The sequence below is a fragment of the Drosophila takahashii genome, chromosome 3R, assembly GCF_030179915.1.
Source record: "Drosophila takahashii strain IR98-3 E-12201 chromosome 3R, DtakHiC1v2, whole genome shotgun sequence".
In the NCBI taxonomy this organism is placed as follows: Eukaryota; Metazoa; Arthropoda; class Insecta; order Diptera; family Drosophilidae; genus Drosophila; species Drosophila takahashii.
The window spans coordinates 34,415,250-34,436,020 of record NC_091681.1 but is presented as its reverse complement, the minus strand read 5'-3'; the positions used below and the strand labels follow the sequence as shown (position 1 = coordinate 34,436,020).

The following is a 20,771-nucleotide window of genomic DNA, read 5'->3' as shown; positions in this document are numbered from 1 at the left end:
CAATCACTGACCCACAAGCTAATGGCATTTCCCTGTAACGCAGATTAACGGCAACGATATGACGGAGGCGCATCATGATGCAGCCGTCGCCTGTTTGACGGAACCGCAGCGATTTGTGCGCTTGGTATTGCAGCGCGAGTACAGAGGTCCTCTCGAACCGCCCACGAGTCCACGCAGTCCGGCCGTGCTCAACTCGTTGAGCCCCTCCGGATATCTGGCCAACCGACCAGGTGGGTATTCTACACGGTTCAACTTCTGTAACTCAATTTTCCAGCGAATTTTCATGGCAGGATGGAAAATGCATAACGGTTGACATTTTAACTTGCCTGTTTTGAATTGTAGAAAACAATATATGAGTACTATAAAAGAAAGGGAAAAAATTCGGGCAGCAAAGACGGTTAGACATAAAAATTAAAAACAAAACCCAAAATTAGGAAATGTTTAGAAATTGCATAATAAAATTGAATTAGTACCAAATTCGTCATTTAAAAAATCGTATATTTGTATTAATCCAACTAAATCTTGCAACATTTAAAGTTTTCTTTAAAAAAGTTATGTAAATCAATTCTTTTCTGAACTATGTATCACATGACTACCTTTTTTATATATTTTTCTCAATAACCTAGGGTTCTCTCACCTCGTTTCTTTAACAGCTAACTTTAGCCGTTCGGTGGGGGAAGTTGAGCAGCCCTACAAGTACAACACCCTGGCTACGACCACGCCCACTTCCGCACCCACGCCCACTGTCCCAGCCAGCATAGGCAACAATAATAACACGCTGCCCAGCAGCAAAACCAATGGATTTGCAACAGCTGCTGCTGTCGCTGCCACGGCTGCTCCTGCCACTGGTGCTGCCACGATAGACAGTGCCACGGGGCAACCTGTGCCGGCTCCCCGACGCACCAACTCGGTGCCAATGGGGGATGGAGGAGACCTTGGAGCGGCCTCCACCACCAGCGGTGATTCTGGCGAGGCTCAGGTAAGGCCAAATCCCAGGATCTCAGTAGTTAGTCTAGTTTTTCCGTTTAGCCAGTTGCACGTCATTTTAATGTGTTACCCATAAGCTCGTTACGTTACGTTTTTTGTTTGTTACCAATCGTGATCAGTCGTTAGGATAAAAAATGTATAATCTTGCGCTGCAGTATAACACACCTTTTTTTCTAATCAGCTTTAAAGGTAAGTTACCAAAATTTAAATTGTTCAAATTAACCAACTGCAGCGCAAGTCGTCCATGCAAATTGTTGTTGATATTTGGCGCCCAACAAAAAAATTCGAAAAACATAAACATGAACACACTAAATAGTCGTAAGATACCTAATATGTGCTAATCCATATCTCCGCCAGATTATCAATTACTCATAACCCTTATATGCTAGAACTCTATATATTTGCTCATCTACTCGTATGTATAACGAAATTGTTTGTGTTTGTTTTGCATGTGCCCTGTGCGCCTTGTTTGTCCTCCCAAAATATGCTATATAGTCGATCTATATATCGACCGATTAGAGACTAAGTTTGCACCGATTTGTGTCCCAGCTTCAAAGGCACCCATCAAAAAAAATTAAGAGTCAACCAAGAAACTAGAGAGCGTTTGCAGGACTGTAAATAAATTAATGATACTCATAGTTAGGCACGTTAGCTTAGTTATAGATCTAACGATAGCTTTTCTCATAGCCTAGCCTCATCATCTAAAGTGAAACCAAAATTTACAAAAACCAACATATTTTTGTTTCTTTTTCTCCGATCCACATACCACCCCCTCTCCAAAAAAAAACCAAAAAAATCTTGCTTAAAACCGAATATTTCCGAATGCTTTGCTCAAAACCATAAAACACGAAGCCCTCCTCGTTGCGACCGCTGACCAGCGATGATTTTCAGGCGATGATACCGGCACACTTCCTCAGCGGCGGCAGTCAGCATCAGGTGCATGTGGCCCGGCCCAACGAGGTGGGCGTGAGTGCCGTCACTGTGAATGTGAATAAGCCACAGCCGGATCTGCCCATGTTCCCGGCGGCGCCCACCGAACTTGGCCGCGTCACCGAGACGATCACCAAGTCGACGTTCACGGAGACGGTGATGACGCGCATCACCGACAATCAGTTGGCGGAACCCCTGATCAGTGAGGTGACTATCTCCACATCCCGCATACACTAAAAGCCACAGTCAGTTGCTGCCAAGAGTTAAAAAAAGAATCGTTGTGTAAAAATCGCAAGCAAAGATAAACGGAAATCAGATGAACTGACAAATGTATATAGAGTATATCCACCATGGAAATCGAGCTTTTCTCGTCACCGCACAAAAAGCACGCACAACATCCTATCCGTACACTATGCACACACCAAAATTGTTTAATTTAAAGATTATGATTAATTTATAATTTCCTATAAAATTATATTTCACAATTGGCACAAGCGCGCGTCCTAAATAAATATTTGTGCGTTTTGCAAACGATTTGATTTAACTATTGGTCCAAGGCCTTGGAGGCGCCGGGAGTTCACATCTGTTTTCATGCCCAGCATTATGCAAAACATGCACATTTACAAGAGTTGTGATTGCTCCGACTAATTGAGTAGCAGTTGAGATGGAATTGGATTAAGTTGGTTAAGGCATTGGAAGCTGGAAACTGTTATTAAATGATTTATTAATTTAGTTGAAGAAGATGGCATGATTTTTCTTTTCTATACTAAGCTAACTTTCTCTCTACTAACACTGGATAAATATAATTTGTATCTTTTTAAAACAAATCTTGGTTTATGTTTCTCTTACTAAATAACTTCACAGAAGATCTGATTGATATGTGCTGGTCAATTTTGTATTTATTTAAGATCATAAAGATATGTTTATCTTATTTTACATTATTTGTTCAAAAAATACTAAATTTGGAATTTTATATGATATGATAAAATATCATTTTAATATGTTTGACTGATAAATTTGACATTAATCATATCGAATTATTTTTCTGTGCTGAAATTAAGATATAATATCTACTTATTGGCTTTGGAGATTTTTAAGGGGTTTTTCTGAAATTTGTTTCTGCTTTTCCTGGTGGTTAGCAAGTGCTCCTATGATTCGAGTGAGCCAGGCCAACACTTGAATATTTAGTGTCCCTTGGTAGTAACTGAATCTATTGAAGTGACGAGCAAAGCGCCTTCATTTTGAACGACAGAACGGTTTACTCACTCACTTCCCAGAGAGCCACTCGAGTGTCATGGCCGACGTGATGCAAATCCCGGCAAGAAATCTCCGAAATCTCTGAAACTCTGTGTGCATGTGGCAAGCTTTGTCACTTGCCACTTGCTGCTGCTGCAGCATAAATAAGTAAAAACCAGTAGCAAACTATGCAACATGCAAACAGCCTTAAATAATAAAGTGGGGCATGCCGAAAAAAGATTTAGATACTCTAAATGACGACTCACACACAGTTGGGGAAAACTGCGTACATTTTGTGTGCAGTGCAGGCCATAAGTAAACTTTAAATATTTCTGTTTGCCTTGGCAATCTCAAAATCTCCATCCGTTCGTTCGTCTGATTGCGAGTGTAAACACTCTCCGGGGCAATGTTAAATAAAATATTTAATTGTTTTTAATTTATTTTCCCCCTCCGTCTGTTTCGCAGACATTTATCCGTTCGCTTCGAACTCGAAAGAATTCAATTTCATCGAGGTAATTGGCAAAAGTTAGTAGCAGTTAGCAGTTAGCCCAGGTACATGTGTTTATTTGGCATCTTGACACGAATGAAAATGTCTGTGCGATTGTCAGAACTCTCAGGAGATAGTTTCTCTCGGCTTCCCGGCAATGAATATAAAACAGAAATATTATGCTTTGATGTTTCAATATGCCAGCACTTGAGCTCAACCACAGGAGCCGCAAGAGCTTTTGTTTAAATCTGTGTGAAAGTATTCAGCCCACTCTATCTCTTCGCCTTGCATGTTGTTTAATCTAAAATTAAGTTATTCATAAGAAAAGCACAAAAGTTATTCATTATTTATTGAATGTGAATCACCCTCGGTACTCGGATTTCGATGTTTAATGAATGCTCTGACTTAATTGCATGACTTTGTTATTTGGTGTTTGGCTTCTCTTGGTTTTGGTGTCTCACGAAAAATGTGATTTATGTAAAATTTCAATGTAAATATCACCAACAATATTGCACCCCCATTGGAAGCACTCTCCTCATCCATGATTCACCTAAAACACACGGCAGACTCTGTAGGATTCTTAGCGTTTAGGCCCATTGAATTGTGTTAATTTTGTGAATGTGCTAACACGAGATTTTTCCCTATTATTTCTATAGGAGGTTGTGCTGCCCAAGAACCAGGGCTCCCTGGGATTCAGCATCATTGGCGGCACGGATCATTCCTGTGTGCCCTTTGGCACTCGAGAGCCTGGAATTTTCATATCGCACGTAAGTAGAGGGGGGTTGGTAGGGTATATTAACTAACAATTACCTTCTGCAGCAGCAGTTGGGTAAAAACTTTTCGAATTAAAACACTCGAGTGGCCGCTGCAAGTTGCGAATGCAAATGAGCTCGAGCTGCTGCCTGCTGCACAATTGTTCAAAATCCAGTGGCTCGGAGGATGGCCAACTTAGCCAGCTGGCAGCAGCAGCTCAAAAGTTTCAAGTTTTTTCGACCATTCATATAACAATTGCCCTTGGGGTTTCCCATTCTCCTCCAACAGATTGTGCCCGGCGGGATTGCCTCCAAGTGCGGCAAGCTGCGCATGGGCGATCGCATATTGAAAGTCAACGAGGCGGATGTTTCCAAGGCCACCCATCAGGATGCCGTTCTGGAGCTGCTGAAGCCAGGTGATGATATCAAGCTGACCATTCAACACGATCCACTGCCGCCAGGTTTCCAGGTGAGTTTAAGTCTATTGTTTAGATAGTTTAGTTGGCTTTCTGTACTGTAAATATGTATATACGCTTTGTATCTACTTCTTACTCCTCCTCTATAATCAATTTTTGTACACTCTGCCACTGCTCACAAACAAAATTCAAATACGCACAGAGCATAGAAGTAGTTTATGTAAAAACAGAGGTAAGCTCTCCTCGTCGTCTTGACTTTTGAGAGGGGAAATATGTACACAGAAAAAAAAATCCTTCTGAAATAGGGTCATTTCTATATGATATGATTAATGTCACATTTATGATTCAAACATATCATCTTGATATGTTGTAAAAATATTGTTTTAAAATACCAAATGTAGTATTTTTTGAAAAATAATGTAAAGTAAGGTAAACATAACCTTTGTTCATATCAAAATGATATGTATATCATATCAATCTGACCTTTTAATTTTTTTTCTGTGTATTCCAATTAGTTAAATGCTTTTTATTATCTGGTTTTATGCTTTGTTTTTCCCCGATTGTTATTTGCCAGCATTTAAATTCCTTCTCCTTCTAACCACCAACTCCTTTTGTTAATTTGCGAATCACAGGAAGTGCTGCTCAGCAAGGCGGAGGGCGAACGCCTGGGCATGCACATCAAGGGTGGACTGAACGGGCAGCGCGGTAATCCGGCCGATCCCTCCGACGAGGGTGTCTTCGTGTCCAAAATTAACTCGGTGGGAGCGGCCAGACGGGATGGAAGGCTTAAGGTAACGTAGTGCTACCACCTTTGTTGTCTGGGGAAAAGTCGATTGAAACTTTTCGCTCCTCCTCCTGGATTTCTTTCCAACTTACAGGTGGGCATGCGTCTGCTGGAGGTTAATGGACACTCGCTGCTGGGCGCCTCGCACCAGGATGCGGTCAATGTGCTGCGCAACGCTGGCAACGAGATTCAATTGGTCGTCTGCAAGGGCTACGACAAGTCCAATTTAATTCATTCCATTGGCCAGGCCGGCGGCATGAGCACTGGCTTCAACTCGTCTGCATCCTGCAGCGGTGGCAGTCGCCAAGGTACGTAATCGTGGGCTTAACGCCCCTTGAGTTGTCTTGTTTAAATTGCTTTTACCTTTTAGGCTCTCGGGCCTCGGAAACGGGCTCGGAACTGAGCCACAGTCAGAGTGTATCAAGTCTTGACCACGAGGAGGATGAGCGTCTGCGACAGGTGGGTGGTGCTGAATTTAAGGAGCTGCCTGGTCTGAACTTTAATGCCTCTGTTTACCCACAGGACTTTGATGTTTTCGCCTCGCAGAAGCCAGATGCACAGCTGGCAGCAGCTGCCGCCATGGTGCATGGCACCACATCGCCCACACCCACAGCAACTGCTACTGCCACCACACCCACTCCTCCCGCTCCAGTTGCTGATTTAACAGCTCCGGACACGCCAGCCACCCAGACCGTGGCGCTTATTCACGCAGAACAACAGGCCCATCAGCAGCAGCAGCAGCAGCAGCTGGCGACTGTGGGTCAGGAGAAGAGCACCCAGGAGAAGGTAAATGAACTGACCTTCAGACAATCGAAAGCCAAAACTTATGTTTCGTTTGCAAATTAGGTGCTGGAAATTGTACGCGCTGCCGACGCCTTCACCACCGTGCCACCAAAGTCGCCATCGGAGCATCACGAGCAGGACAAGATACAGAAGACGACGACGGTTGTCATATCGAAGCACACGCTCGACACGAATCCAACCACCCCCACAACGCCGGCGGCACCCCTGCCCATCGCAGAGTCAGCGAACTCAGCAAATGCTGCTCCTTCTGCTGCATCCTCGCCTGTGGGTTCAGTAGCACCAGTTCTTCCTGCCGAAGAGCAGCAGTCGCAACTACAGGTATGTGAGCACCTCAAGGTGGATATGCACGTCTCTTGTCTATCTGTGTGTGTACGTCTTTCAATATCTGTGCGTGTACTTTTTGTTTTCTGTAAAATGTTAGGACTCAGATCCCCAACAGATACAAATACACCCATGTAACAGCTAACACGAACCGACAGTCAAAAACCCACCCAAAAAACAAAAAAAAAAACAACTCAACTCTAAACCCCACCAATCTCTTAACTTGATTTTTGTTTCGTATTCAGCTTGTTATGTGTTTGTGTAACTTCACTAATGCCTTTGTCCTGTCACTGACATTGCGTGCGTCTGTCTGTCTGACTGTGTGTGTGTCAAAAATTTTTAAATATACATAAAGAAAAAAAAGAAAAAAAGATAAACCTCAAAAACACCTTACTACCATCCATCTCCACAAAAACCACAGAGGTCACAAAACTGTTGTGATAAATTTGGCATGTGATGCCAGTTGAACAAAAAAAAGAGAGAAAAAAGTAAAAGCTATATTTTCAACTGAATTCACAGAGGTAACAGCATGATAGCATCAGACCATTAAACCTACTGACTGTAACTAAAACCAAAATAATCATTGCAAACACTTTCCACTCTCTCATGTAAACACACAGGCAGCATCGATTTCCATTTCCATTTCCATGCCATCGTGTGTGTTGTTCTTTTGTTGCTGCTTTAAAGCGCTTTTCCGTTGCAGTTTGAATTAAAAACGTATAGAAAATCATAGCCTATCTTTGTGGGCCTCGTGTATTGTGGGTACCACGGGGCGTATGAGTTATGTGTTCTGCATGTCGGGATGTCTCGGGTTTAGCGAAGCTCCCGGGAGCTGCTCCTTTGTGGGAGTCGATGGTCTCACATTTATTGATATGGCAGCAGACAATTTATTATTTATTAGCATATTGGCTGCTCCTGTGTTGCTCCTGGCTTTCTCAGAGGGACCTTTTCGTTTTGGTTTTTTTTTTTGTTAGCCAGGTTCACTTTGGATCATTGTTCTTGTTGAGTTTCATTGTTGTTGTTGTTCTTGGTGTTGTTGTTATTTATGCTACTTTCATATTATATTCATTTCAGCCTGTTGTTGTTACCTTTGCCCCGACTGCGTAGGCGGCATTGTTATTATTGTTAACGTTGGATGTTCTTGTTGTTGTTGGCTTTAAAGCATGCCCTGCCCCCATTTGAATTTACATTGAGAGCTGTAGTAGGGAATGAAATCAGGCATACATTACTTACATATATATATATACAAACATATACTCTATAGAATGGCGCACGTATAATAAATGTAAATGTAAATAATTCAAAAACTGCAGAAAGAAATTTCCATTAAAACGTCTCTCTTATCTTCTTCTCGTCCCTGTTCTTCTTATTCTTCTCTCATTTTCCTTGAATTTTTCTTCCCATTTTCCCTTCAATAATGTGCGCGCTATACGCGCCGCTTTTCCAACGATTTGTTGTTGATTTTCCCCCTTTATTTATAACTTTTCTTATTGTTTCTTTCTCAATCTGTGTTGCCTTGGTTTCGTTCTCGTTTTCGTACTCCCGCCTTCGATTTCATTGCAGCTTACTGCTGAGCAGCGCATTGCTTAACAAGCGGATGTTTATCACCATAAGACTGAATATTTAGTTTAAACTGACAGAATACAAATGCTAGCGAGCCGAAAAAAACAAAAAGTGAAAAGGACACAGGCGGCAACAGCTTGAATTTGTACAAAACGAGTTGCAATTTATACAGAACAAAAAAAGGAAAGGAAAGAAGTCTAGGATTTGAGGAAGCGTGTTCAAAGGGCCAAGAGTTACTACTTATAGCGCTTTCCTTCCCCCTTTCCCCCACTTGAAATTCAATCAAAATCTGAACGCTCTCAACTCTGTAAATGGTTTCAATCTCTCTCTCACAAGATACCTTTCTCCAGCTCCCAAATTGTTAAAGTGTTTCCTTATCAAAACTAAAAGAGCAACAAATTCACACTTCAACCCACACACACAATTGTTGAGATAAAAGAAGGAAAGGAACTCGAACCCACTAGCAAAAATGTGTAAATGTATTTATCAACGCGGAGAAAGCTCTCTAAAATTGTCGCCATTTTGCGGCATAAAGTATTCCACTTATACATACATATAGTCTTTCGATGTTTATACTATGTGAAACCAAAACCAAAAACACCCACACACACTGGAGATACGCCCCCTCTATATACTATACATATATATTACTAAATGTGTAATAAATGTGTGGCAAGCACACACAAAAGGTCCAATTATGCAACTGAATAATACTCAAGAAGAGAAGCTGAGCAAATTTCCGATAGACAAAAACAAAAACTAAAACAAAAACTAAAGCCATTGATACAAAAAGGGCATCCTGTTATATAACCTTTTGAAAGAGCCAAGCTATACATACCTATACACTAGGGATATTTTGTTAAAGTATCTACTACTTATAAACTGTTACCACAAAAAAAAGTTTAGAAAATACCGAACTCACACCATACTTCATTGATTACACTAGTTTACAGCCGAAATGCTCCCCAGCAATTGATGGCAAATTCTGTTAGTTTTAGACCCCTAGATCACGAAAATAGCACTAATTTTTTTTTCGATGGCACAGTTTTTTTTTTAAAGATTTTTTAAAGTTTGAAATGTTAAATTTCGGACTTTTTTCGAATTTCTTCTTATATCTCGGCAGATATCCACTTGGTTGAGCCAGTTTTAGTTTTATTTTAAAGTCAATAGATCAGAGCTTAACTTTGCCATACAGATTAATATGATTGGATGAGTAATGGCAGCGCAGAGGCTTGACAAAGATGAAAAATGTGTTTTTTGGTCGTCTGTAAGTCGGCTGTATATATCGTAAAAACTCGAAATAAATTCGTTGAAAAATCATAATGGGTACAAACTTAAAGTTTACATCCTACCGAATAGAACAAGCTGGATATGGCCCAAATCCATGGAAAACTGGATTTATGGTGGATTTTTAAAGTTCGGATTTTTCCACTTTTTTCGGTTGACAGAGTCCAAATTTAAGATTTATCATAGGCGGCGACATGTAAACAAAAATAATTGGTGTTGGCAGCCGGGTCACTAAATAGCTAAATCAGATATTTAAAAGCTAGAAAATTATTAAAGTGAATTTAATTTTTGAAATTAAGGTTACTTTTTTCATAAGAATGAACTATCCAAATGGATAGTACTTAATTAAAAATACTCACAGTCATAACGCAAGCAATTTTATATTTTTAAAGGAATTTTCAGAAATTAAATTTATTTTATAATTTTCTAGCTTTTAAATTTAGCTATTTTTTGATCCGGCTGCCGTCACCACTCATTTTTGTTTACATGACGCCGCCTATGATAAATCTTAAATTTGGACTCTGTCAACCGAAAAAAGTGGAAAAATCCGAACTTTAAAAATCCACCATAAATCCAGTTTTCCATGGATTTGGGCCATATCCAGCTTGTTCTATTCGGTAGGATGTACACTTTAAGTTTGTACCCATTATGATTTTTCAACGGATTTATTTCGAGTTTTTACGATATATACAGCCGACTTACAGACGACCAAAAAACACATTTTTCATCTTTGTCAAGCTTCTGCGCTGCCATTACTCATCCAATCATATTGATCTGTATGGCAAAGTTAAGCTCTGATCTATTGACTTTAAAATAAAACTAAAACTGGCTCAACCAAGTGGATATCTGCCGAGATATAAGAAGAAATTCGAAAAAAGTCCGAAATTTAACATTTCGAACTTTAAAAAATCTTAAAAAAAAAACTGTGCCATCGAAAAAAAAATAATTGCTATTTTTGTGATCTAGGGGTCCAACACTAACAGAATTTGCCATCAATTGCTGGGGAGCACACCAAGAATATTATTTTGTAAACTAGTGTTACCCTCGGTTAGGTTTGAGTTTTGCCCCCACACTTTCGTTGTTACCTAATGATAGTTAAATTTAAAGATAGCTAAATGGAATTCGAAGTGTGCATTTTTGATGTCAATAAATCTTAATGTATTTGTCGTATAAAAACCGCAAAAAATGGGTCAAACTTTTAATTGCATTTCGTTTTTTGGGGTTTTTCTGGGGAAAACTGAGGATTGGATTTTCGGAAGTTTCTTAGTTTTTCGGCCAAGAAGTTTTATTCTAAGAAAGTTTTTCGTTTGATTTCGTTATTTTAGCTTTACTTTTTTCTTGCTTTGTGACTTGTCCTTTGTCTCCGTATCTCTGCTATTCTGCTCTGTGTATTTTCGTATCGCTGATTTCGCCATCGTGTCGTCGTCGAGTTCATCAACCCAAAAACCATCATCCAGCAAATTGGCCAGAAGAGTCGCAGTCTCGCAGTCGCAGTCACTCACCTCATCATCAAGCAGAAAAATCACTGGTAATTGGCTAATGGACGCAAAGGTTGCAAAAGGAGAGACAGCACCCCAAACAAAACAAAATCGTACAACTTTTGTGTGTGTGTCGTTTGTACCACTACTACCTACTACCGCATCATCATGAAAAAAACTCACCCACCACCATTTTTACACCCACTCACCCACCATTAACGCTGCACACTGCAATTTGTGTTCCAAAGCTTGTGTGCGATGACGTTGCACCCCGAAAAAACCCAAATTTAAAACTAAAACCCAGACTAAATGAGCTATATACACACAACAATTCAAACTCCAATAGCAACGAGGCACCCAGACCCCCGAACGCCTGGCCCCCGGAGCACGTTACTCCTACCAGCAGATGCTGGAATCGCAGGAGGAGGACCACCAACCAAGTTCGAAGCCCAAGAAGGCGGAGCCCGTTTACATCATAGACGACGAGGACGATGACGATGAGGAGGAGGAGGATGAAGACCATCGGTTAGACGACATAGATGCCATCCTGGAAGAGGACGAGGAGGAGGAGGACAGCTCTCCGCCGCTGGAGGTGCAGTCGCCGCCTTCGTATGCCGACACCGATTCCGATACCTTCGATCGTCGACGAGGTCGCTACACCAGCGATTCGGAGAGCGATTGTCGGCCCTACAAACCCTCGAGATCGGGACGCAGTACCCCGGAGTATGGAGGTCATCGCAAGTCGGTGAGCTTTGATCTCAGCGGGGATGAGCGTTCCAAGTCGGACTACGAGCGTTCCCGCTCTCGCACACCAGATGGTTATACCCGCGCCTATGATTCGGAGCAGGATACTCGAGGATCTCGCAACCGACTGCCTCGCAAGGGCATCTTGCGGGCCACCAGTCCCTGCTCCACGCTGGAGAAATCCCAGCCCATTGTGCCGGCAGTGGCTCGCATTCGAGAAGTGGAATCACCGCAGCTGCAGCGCGTCTCCCGAGCCACCTCACCAGATCGTCCTGGCGAACTGGACCGCGAGAACCCCTTCCGGCATCCCACAGCCGAGGATGATGAGTACACGCGGATAGCCAAGGAGGTCAGCCGATCGCCGCGTTCGCCTCGCTCCACCCGCGAGCACTTCTTCTTTGGCTCCTCGCGATCCAGCGAGGATCTCCTGGAGCAATCGCAATCCCAGTCGCAGTCCAGCGGGCGCAGCACACCCAACACCGTGATCTCCAAGTCCACGGAGAACCTCTCGACGACGACGGGCACTCGACCGAAGGTGCCACCACCGACGGCCCCGAAACCGCAGCTGAAGAAGGCGAATCTGGTGAGGAATGTGGCGCTGGAAACGTTCCAGAACACCGATGTGGGCCAGGGTGACTTTACGGTCTTCGAGCACGATGCCAGCACGAATACGATCCATCCGGTGGAGGCCAAGTTGCCCGTGAGACTGGTGACCAAGACGAAACCGGGTCGCCCGAGGGAATCACCACCGCCGCCGCCTGTCAATTTTGCCACCATGCCAACCAGGGTGCCCAGTACTCCAAGTCTAAAGGAGATGGAGGCGGAATCCATCTATATGGAGGCGCTACCACCCACGCCCTCGCAACTGCGGCCGCATGAGTTCCTGCACGAGAATTCACCGGACAATATCCTGGTTTCGCCGCAGGAGCATCGCGAGTATTTGCTGCGTGAGAACGAGCTGAGGAATCAGTTGCGGGCGCCCTATGAGCCAGCTCCACCGGTTCCCATTGCCGGCGGTGGATATTCGGTAACGAATCCCTTCCTAGATAATTTCGACACCGACATTGACAGCCTGCCATTGCCACCACCGCCCACACCGCCTGCCCACCAAAGCCTCAATCAACAACAAAATACACGTCATTTGCATGAGCCGCCGCAGTTTCCGCCACCACTAACCGCTAACGCATCCACGTCTCCATCTTGTTCTTCCAATGCTGCTACTGCTGCAACTGCAACTGCCACTAACCGCTTGATGGATTCGCCGCAACGACAGCTGCTGGTCGCCGGGTCGCCCAGCCAGATCTTTCCCACGGCCCAAATACTGCCGGTGCAGTATGCCAGTTTGCCGCAACCGCAGCAGCCCAACACGCTTACCCTTAAGTCTCCTGCCTCTTCGAACCCCTCTGAACCCTCCGCCCCCCTTTTCAACCTGGTCCTCCTGCCGCCCGGCGACCAGTTCTACCTACAATCATCGGTGAGTGAATCATCGGTTAGGCGGGGGCCACCGCCTCCTCCGCCCATTGTGACCTCGGTGACCTCGCCCACGCCCTCGTATGCCGCCATGAAGTTCCCGACCTTCTCGGAAATTGTGGTCAGCCCCGACTCAAATAGCAATTACCAAAACATGACCACGGCGCGAGTCGGCATCTCGAATTCCTCGCTGGCCCACAGCACCAGTTCCTTTTCGATAGGCTCCTCCAGCTCCTCGCTTCAAATGGCCAACAAGGGTTCCTCCTTGGGAGGAGGAGTAGGTAGCATCCCCTCCAGTTATTACGAGACCGCGGAGGAGATTTACTCGACCATCGAGGAGGAGGCCATCTACAGCAACACCTCGTTCTTCGATTCACGGCGCAGCAGCGACACTTCGGTGTCCTGCAGAGTCTCCAAGTCGCCCACGCCCCCACCTCTTCCGCCCAAGCGTCCGCTGAAGCCAAGCAAGTTGCGTACCGCTCCCGCTCCGCCGCCGGTGGCCCAAAAGCCACATGGTCTGAGGAGCATAGCCAGTTTTAAGCTGCGCTCCCAGTCACAGCCCCAATTGGAGGGGGCGTGGCATCAGCCGGCGTCGCCGAGAACGCCCACCACGCCCACCGGCAAGGAGACAACGGTTTAGGGTCCTGGGGTTCCTCGATTTCGCTGAACAGACGACGTTGGGTTGGAATCATTTCTAAGAATAAATCTAAACTGTTGGCCAAAGTAATTCCAAAGAAGCAACCCAGTTTTTATTTTTAAAAAATTAATGTTAAATAAAAATAGTATTTAAATTACTTTCTCTTTAAAAACCATCAACCATTTAAAACTATAATAAAAAACATTAACAAATATTTAACCATTTCCAGGGTATTTAGTTAACTTTTACCAAAAAAAAGCTATTCGTATTAAAAATGAAAAAATTATTTTCTAATTACAAAATTTCTGTTTTCTTTATTTTTGAGAAATAACAAAGTCTTTGAACCATTTTAACTGTTATAAATTTACAATATTCTAAAATATTTATTATCAAGCTTATAATATCCCCTGCTAATTTAGTAAAAAATATTTTTAAGGGAACCAGAAACAAATACTACAAAATAATATTAAACAATTCCTTTTGCCCTAAATATTTTCACTACTTTAACTTGAAAACACCCAGTCATTACCTACCGCAACGTACAATTTTAGATTTATTCTTGTTTAAAAATCGATCCACTGAAGGTAGACCGCCATTCCAACCTCAAAAGCACTTGCCTTCGCCTTCGGTTGATGGTGTTCAGCGATGACGATGGTTTTAATTGCTCCTAAGCTGACCGCAGAACCTTCCTGTTGCTGCCGCCTGGGTTTCTCTCTCTTTATTCCTCTACCTCGTGTCACTGCTCATACATTTTAATTAAATTCTAACACCTTTTTGCCATCAATTAAATGGCCCAGCCCCTTGCCGGCTTTTTCTCTTCCTCTTACTATCTCCGATGGTAGACATCGACTGCAATTTTCAATATTTTCATTTCACTCGCTCGCAATTTAAATTGATTGATTTGTGGGTCGTGTCTGGTGTGCTGAGCTCTCTCTGGTGAACTTGCACCACACCTTTTCTGCTAATTAGATGCAACTTTTTGTTGACTTTCGAGACGCCCTCGACCCCCATTAAGCTCGAGGTCCCCAAACCCCGGCTCCTACTTTTTCCCACAAAATTGCAGTTGAAATTGAGCAGCAAGCGGTTGAAGTTTAATGGGTGCTCCTCCGCCTCCTCCTCCTGGTCGTGCTCCTCTTGTCGCCTGCCCTCACCTGCCCATTTTCCAACTCAGTCTCGGGCCAAGTTTAATTTGACGTTGATTGAAACAGTTGGCTGCTTACGGTCGCCCACCTGCAGTTACCACGCCCACTGGGCCATTAATTTTTGCTACTGCTACCGCCCGTTTTTTATTATTGCCTTTTGTTTTGCAAAAAAAACAAATAAAAAACAGAAAAACACGAAAAACCAACGAATAAATAAGTAGTATAACGAAGAAAAATAACCGAGTATAAACGAAATAATACAGATAAAAACCAGACAGAAAATACAATTCTACAATTTTACAATTTATAAAGTTAATTTCGCCGTAGCGCTGCTAAGTTGATTTTAATGCTAATTTATTTTATCAAGACAAAGCAAGCAAGCTGAACATTTTTAATTGCATACCTTAAGGCAAATAAACATTGCGTATTATTCTTATTTGCGTTTCGTGGGCTCTTTTCATTTTGTCTCGTCCGAAAAACGACCCCCCTTTTTTGTGTACTTGCCCCCAAAAAACGATTGTTTAAATGAGAGCGATATAGCAGTACCCAATGGGCCAGTGACCTTGACTTACTTAGGGCTTTTTATCTAATTGGGCCATGACTTTTATGGAGCAGCAGCTGACTGGTTAGCCAGTTGACGCTTTGGCACCTGGCCCTGCACTGATTTGGCTCTCCAATGGTTACCCCTTTTAAATGTAGCCATATCTTCTTTGTTCTAATCTTATCTTGGAGTACTCGTAATTGGCCCCCGATAAGTTATCACCGCCTTATCTTTAATGTCACTGGGAACATGTATACTATATATATACGAAAAATCTTTCACCCACTAACACTGCTCGCATGGTCTGAATAATTCAATGGCTTATTGGCTTTTAATGCGCTGGCATAGGGCTGAAATGCACACAAAAACACACTGATACTGGGTTTGGTATAGAACACACACATTCTCAACACTTTCATGGCTCAATAAATTCCTATTAGCTGGACTGCTGAGCAGGCTCCTCTGGAAATGCAGACTGATGCTGATAGACCAGCTCGTTCAGCTCCTCCATGCTGTTGCCTCTGCGCATTGACTTTAATTGAAAATCGAAAAATCCGATACGAAATTAATTTCTCTTCTAAAAATACAGCTCAGTTAAGCTGGCTAGCTGGCTGGCACTCCTGCTTCTGCTTTCACTTTTCCCCATGCAATTCCACCCTTTCTCCAGTCTTGGTTTATTTATGAGCTCTCTCTTGGACTCCGGACTGGTGTGGTCGGGATGGTTTGGATGGTCGAACCCCTGCTACTTTGGTATAAGGTTGCAATTTGTGCAGTTTAACGCTGGCCTTTGCCCTGTTTGCCTTTGTTTCGTCTGGGTTCTCTCGATCCTCTGGATTCCCTTTCCCCTCCACCATTTAATGACTTTGTCGTCGTCGTCTGCAGGCACTAACTATCCACCCCGGCTTGGCTTTATCTGCCGGGATACTAGCTACTGGCTACTGGGTGTGTGTGTTTGTGTCTCATGTTGCTGGCCAACACGAGGAATTGCATGAAAGCATAAAACCGACAGTACACACGACTTTGGGTGATAAATGGCCTGCTCCGGTTTGGCTCGGTTCGCCTCGTTCCGTTCCGTTCTAGCCCACGCAGCTGTAATTTGCGCCCTCTCCAATTCAATCCCAGAGAACCCAGATAAATACCAACCCAAAAACCCCACTGTAAATTATATGCCCCGAGTGCAGGACAGCCCCCGAAAAATGTCGGCTTGGTCACTTTATGATTGAGCCAGCCTAAAACCCAAACCCAAACCAAATCAAACAAGAGGGAACACTATAATCGAGTACCTCGACTATCAGATACCCGTTACTCAGTTAAAGGGAGAAAAACTGCTTGCACTGCTTTAATTTAATTATTTGCTCATAACTTTTAAATAAATGGTCCGATTTTAAAAATTTGTTCTACATTTTCGTAGGTAATAATAAACACAACAAAACTACAGAAAAGACTTTTCCGAAATCTTTAAAAATGTAGGCGCCAGACACATTTTAAGTTCGTTTAATAATCAATAATTTATATACTTTATATGGTCGGATACGCATCCTTCCACCTGTTACATACTTTTTCACAAATACAATATACCCTCTAACTTTACGAGTAACGGGTATTAAAACTCCCCTTTCTGCTGTCTGCTTTTTAATAAACTTGTGTAGTGCCATCCATTTTCTTTATGGTCATTTCGGATTTTTCAGCGTTTCAGCGTTTGAAAATTGCAGTTTTTGGCCAGTCATTTAATTGAAAATATGGTCTGAGGGCTGCCAGCTTTATCTGTTTATTGATTTTTTGATTTATTTTTTTTTTTTGTTCTCCTTGCTGGCGTTTAATAAATCTTTGTGCGTTGAGTTGCTAACGAAATATACTTTGGCATTTTGCAGTCAACACCTGGAGGAGCATCAGCAGAGGAGCCCACATCAACACCGACACCGAGTAAAGTGCCTAAATCGGTTTCCGATAAAAAACGCTTCTTTGAGTCAGCCATGGAGGATCAACACAAGCCCACACAAAAGACAGGTGAGTTTTGCCAGGGAAAAGTTCCTTGATTGAATGAGTGGATGGAGGGGCAGGTGGCTTTGCAAATGTCTCTTTGCACTTTGGCCCAAGTAGAACCTAGTGGTCTTGCCACTTAAATCTCACTTCTTGGCCCAACTTGTCAATCAGACCACTTATCTGCGGTTGCCAAGCCACCTCAACGGTGGTCGTCACCTTTCGTGGCCTGGTTTGTGGGCGCTAGGGGGTCGTAATTAGAAAGGGGCGGGAAAAGACAAGAAAAGCGCGGTTTCCAAACGCCATTTGCATGACAAAGTTGTTTGCAGGAGGAGAGGAGAATGCAGAATCCACTTAGGCAGCTAACTGGCTAAGCTGCATCGGATCGCTATTTATTTAATTTCCCAACTTAATAGCGGAGGGGCGATGTCCTTACCGCTCACACTGATTTTATACTATGTACTTACCCTCTGTGTTTTCCCCTGTTTTTTTTTTTTACAGACAAAGTTTTCTCATTCCTGTCAAAGGATGAAGTAGAGAAGCTGCGACAGGAGGAGGAGAGGAAAATTGCAACATTGCGCCGTGATAAGAATTCCAGATTACTGGATGTCGCCAACGACAACATTGACAAGAAGAAGGATGCCATCGAGAGCAGGAGGAGCAGAAGCCATGGTAACAGCAGCAACAGCGGCGAGGATAATGATGACAGCGACCAGGACGAGGAGGAGGAGGACCAAGAGGACCAGGACATTGCTCGCGGGGATTCCGTTGACAACGCCGCTTTGGTGGGCCACTTGGATGATGCGGAGGACATGAGGTGAGTGGCGGATGTGCAAAGCTCTCATTTCGGATTATTGGTGCTTGCATTATGCGCTTTTTATGTTACATCTGAATGCACAGACACACCCCACACGAAACCCCAACCACCCAATCAATCAATCAATCAATCAATCATCCTTCACACCATACGATTATGATAACCTTACACCCTTAAACACCCACACAAAACTCACACTCTTCACGGTGTTTGTGCATTTGCTTAGCTTTAATCTCTTATCCAAAGTTGAATTTTTTAGTTTTATTGGTCAACTTTTTCCGCTGCCTTTTGGTTTGGTTCTGCTGGTGCCGGTTCTCTTATGAAAATGCTTTAAAATACACATATGGGTTGCTCTTAAGTTTAGATCACTACAAACCACACCCACAAAACACCATCATTCTATTTACTATACACATATCCATGCAGTCAACTGACGGAGCTGCTAATCATCATTGAGACTTAGTGTGTTATTAAATAGGGATAGCGATCTATGAGGCTGAGAGGTCTTTAATAGTAAGTACACTCGCTACCACAAAAACACACACACATGCATACGATTATAAGCGAGTAAGCCCCCTAAGCAGTTTAAGTTTTATGTAGCACTTAAGCGTTGTATGGACTCGTAAATCGCAGCCAGAGACTCTCAGCCGTTAGTCTACTTAAAAAAGTAAAAAGTATAAGGAAAAAGTAAGGGGATGAGCATGGAAATCATGGAAAACATGTTATGGTTCTGGCGTTGAAATCTTTTTAGTACATAGACCACCACGCCCGGTGGGCTTCAAATCTCATCTCGTATCTCGTGAATATGATAATCTAGTCGGAGGTTCTGGCTGAACTCAAAAGTGTAAGTATTTCCGCTGCTTTCTGCTGCCGCTTTACTTAATTTTTGCGCCAGGCATTGCGTATACGCAATGTGGGCCTGAGGGCTTCACCCTTACTCTTTATTTCTGCCTCAGCTCCTTCCGTGTTCTCCAATCCACTTCACTCCACTGGAAATTCCCTGCGGCACAATGCCAGCTGTTTTTACAATTGAATAACTTCATTTGGGCATTCCGCAAATTGCGTTTTGTGCGTTTGCTCACTCAACTGGGCGGTGCCAGGTTTACGGTTTCGAGATTTGGATTCCGAATTCGCAAATGGATCGGCAAACGAGCCGCCAAGAGAGCATCGCACGCAACACGTACGCATAATTCAGTATCCGCTGGGAATCGATGATTTTATGCTAAGTATGTTGCACGGAATTAAGCGCCGCAAATGAATCTCGGCGAGGAACTCAAACACTCGGATTTCGCTGGTTCAAATAATGATATTTTAATGTCCCGCTCCTGAAATAGGCAATTATAATTAGCGCCTTTTGGGAGAGGGTGTCGGCGGAGGGTGGCGGCGTTGCCCACTTGATGACTGTCGGTGGCATGCAACACGTAGCAACCACAGCAGGCCATTGTGTCAAAAGGCAACTACTACTGTGAACAAACAAAAACTGAACAATGAAAGAAACTAAAAGCTTATGCCAGGTGGTCTTTACACGGCAAACCACCCATGACCACCCAGAAACCACCCACATGGCAGCCATTTTGTACACGGAACACTGGCGCTTATCAGCCAACTTTCACACATATGTGTGTGCCGCCTGGCTGAAGGACTCAACTCGACGTCCCCACGCGATGTTCCAGTGGCTGACTCTAACAACATTATATAATGAGCAACAACAAAGTAATTTAATACAATTTCGCCCCAAAGCTGTTGCAGGAAAACATTAAAAAGAGCACACAACAGCCATCGCAGCCTTTTTAGTCAAAGGTCGCATTGCAAATACCCTGCTTGGGTCATTAACCCAAAGAGATCAGTTGTGTTGACCAGTTGCTTGAACTTTTGTCATAAAAACCTGAAGTTAAAAAGTTCATATCAAGTTTTTGTTTCACAAATACTTTGTTGACTGATTAGAAACTGCTACCTATTTCCGGTCATAAGAGGGTATTCACTGGGTCCAAAGAGTCGCAGAAAAAAAATGAAAACAAAAGAAAAAGTGGGAAAAACAAGCAGACACGTATGACAACAGCAGATATCATATAGCTTGACAACAAGTTGCCGACATTTAAGCACTCCTCCGTGGTCCTTTGTGTTTGCGAATAAAATTTACTCTAAGAATAGAGCTATGAAAATAAACGCGAAATGTACACACAAAAGAGATGGCTAATTTCACTTGAGCGTTTATAAACATTGCATTAGAAAAAGCATTTGATGGAATTTCAAAGGAGGCGTCAAGACTTTATATAATACTAGCTGTAGATCCAGAGCAAATATTAATTTGGATTGTGTTCAAAAGGCTAGAAATTAGTTCCTAAAAAAAAAAACACTTTAGAAGAAATATTGGGTAAAATATGAACCATTCTTC

General features: G+C 43.1%; 1 protein-coding gene across 13 annotated transcripts in view; it reads left to right on the top strand.

Annotated features, from left to right (window-relative positions):
• The window catches only part of scrib (scribble planar cell polarity protein), a 68,000-nt gene that overhangs the window by 37,200 nt on the left and 10,029 nt on the right, over window positions 1-20,771 (top strand). For 6 of the 13 annotated variants that reach the window (XM_070217059.1, XM_070217057.1, XM_070217052.1 and 3 more), the window contains 13 exons: window positions 44-230; window positions 654-979; window positions 1,840-2,124; window positions 4,297-4,407; window positions 4,682-4,861; window positions 5,441-5,599; window positions 5,687-5,900; window positions 5,963-6,051; window positions 6,115-6,378; window positions 6,439-6,714; window positions 11,392-13,263; window positions 17,451-17,586; window positions 18,061-18,376. In XM_070217059.1, coding sequence (XP_070073160.1) covers window positions 44-230; window positions 654-979; window positions 1,840-2,124; window positions 4,297-4,407; window positions 4,682-4,861; window positions 5,441-5,599; window positions 5,687-5,900; window positions 5,963-6,051; window positions 6,115-6,378; window positions 6,439-6,714; window positions 11,392-13,263; window positions 17,451-17,586; window positions 18,061-18,376 — 4,415 coding nt within the window. Of the gene's footprint in view, window positions 1-43; window positions 231-653; window positions 980-1,839; window positions 2,673-4,296; window positions 4,408-4,681; window positions 4,862-5,440; window positions 5,600-5,686; window positions 5,901-5,962; window positions 6,052-6,114; window positions 6,379-6,438; window positions 6,715-11,391; window positions 13,264-17,450; window positions 17,587-18,060; window positions 18,377-20,771 lie in introns of those variants that run through there. The other 7 variants (XM_070217058.1, XM_070217053.1, XM_070217060.1 and 4 more) reach the window with 2 other exon arrangements.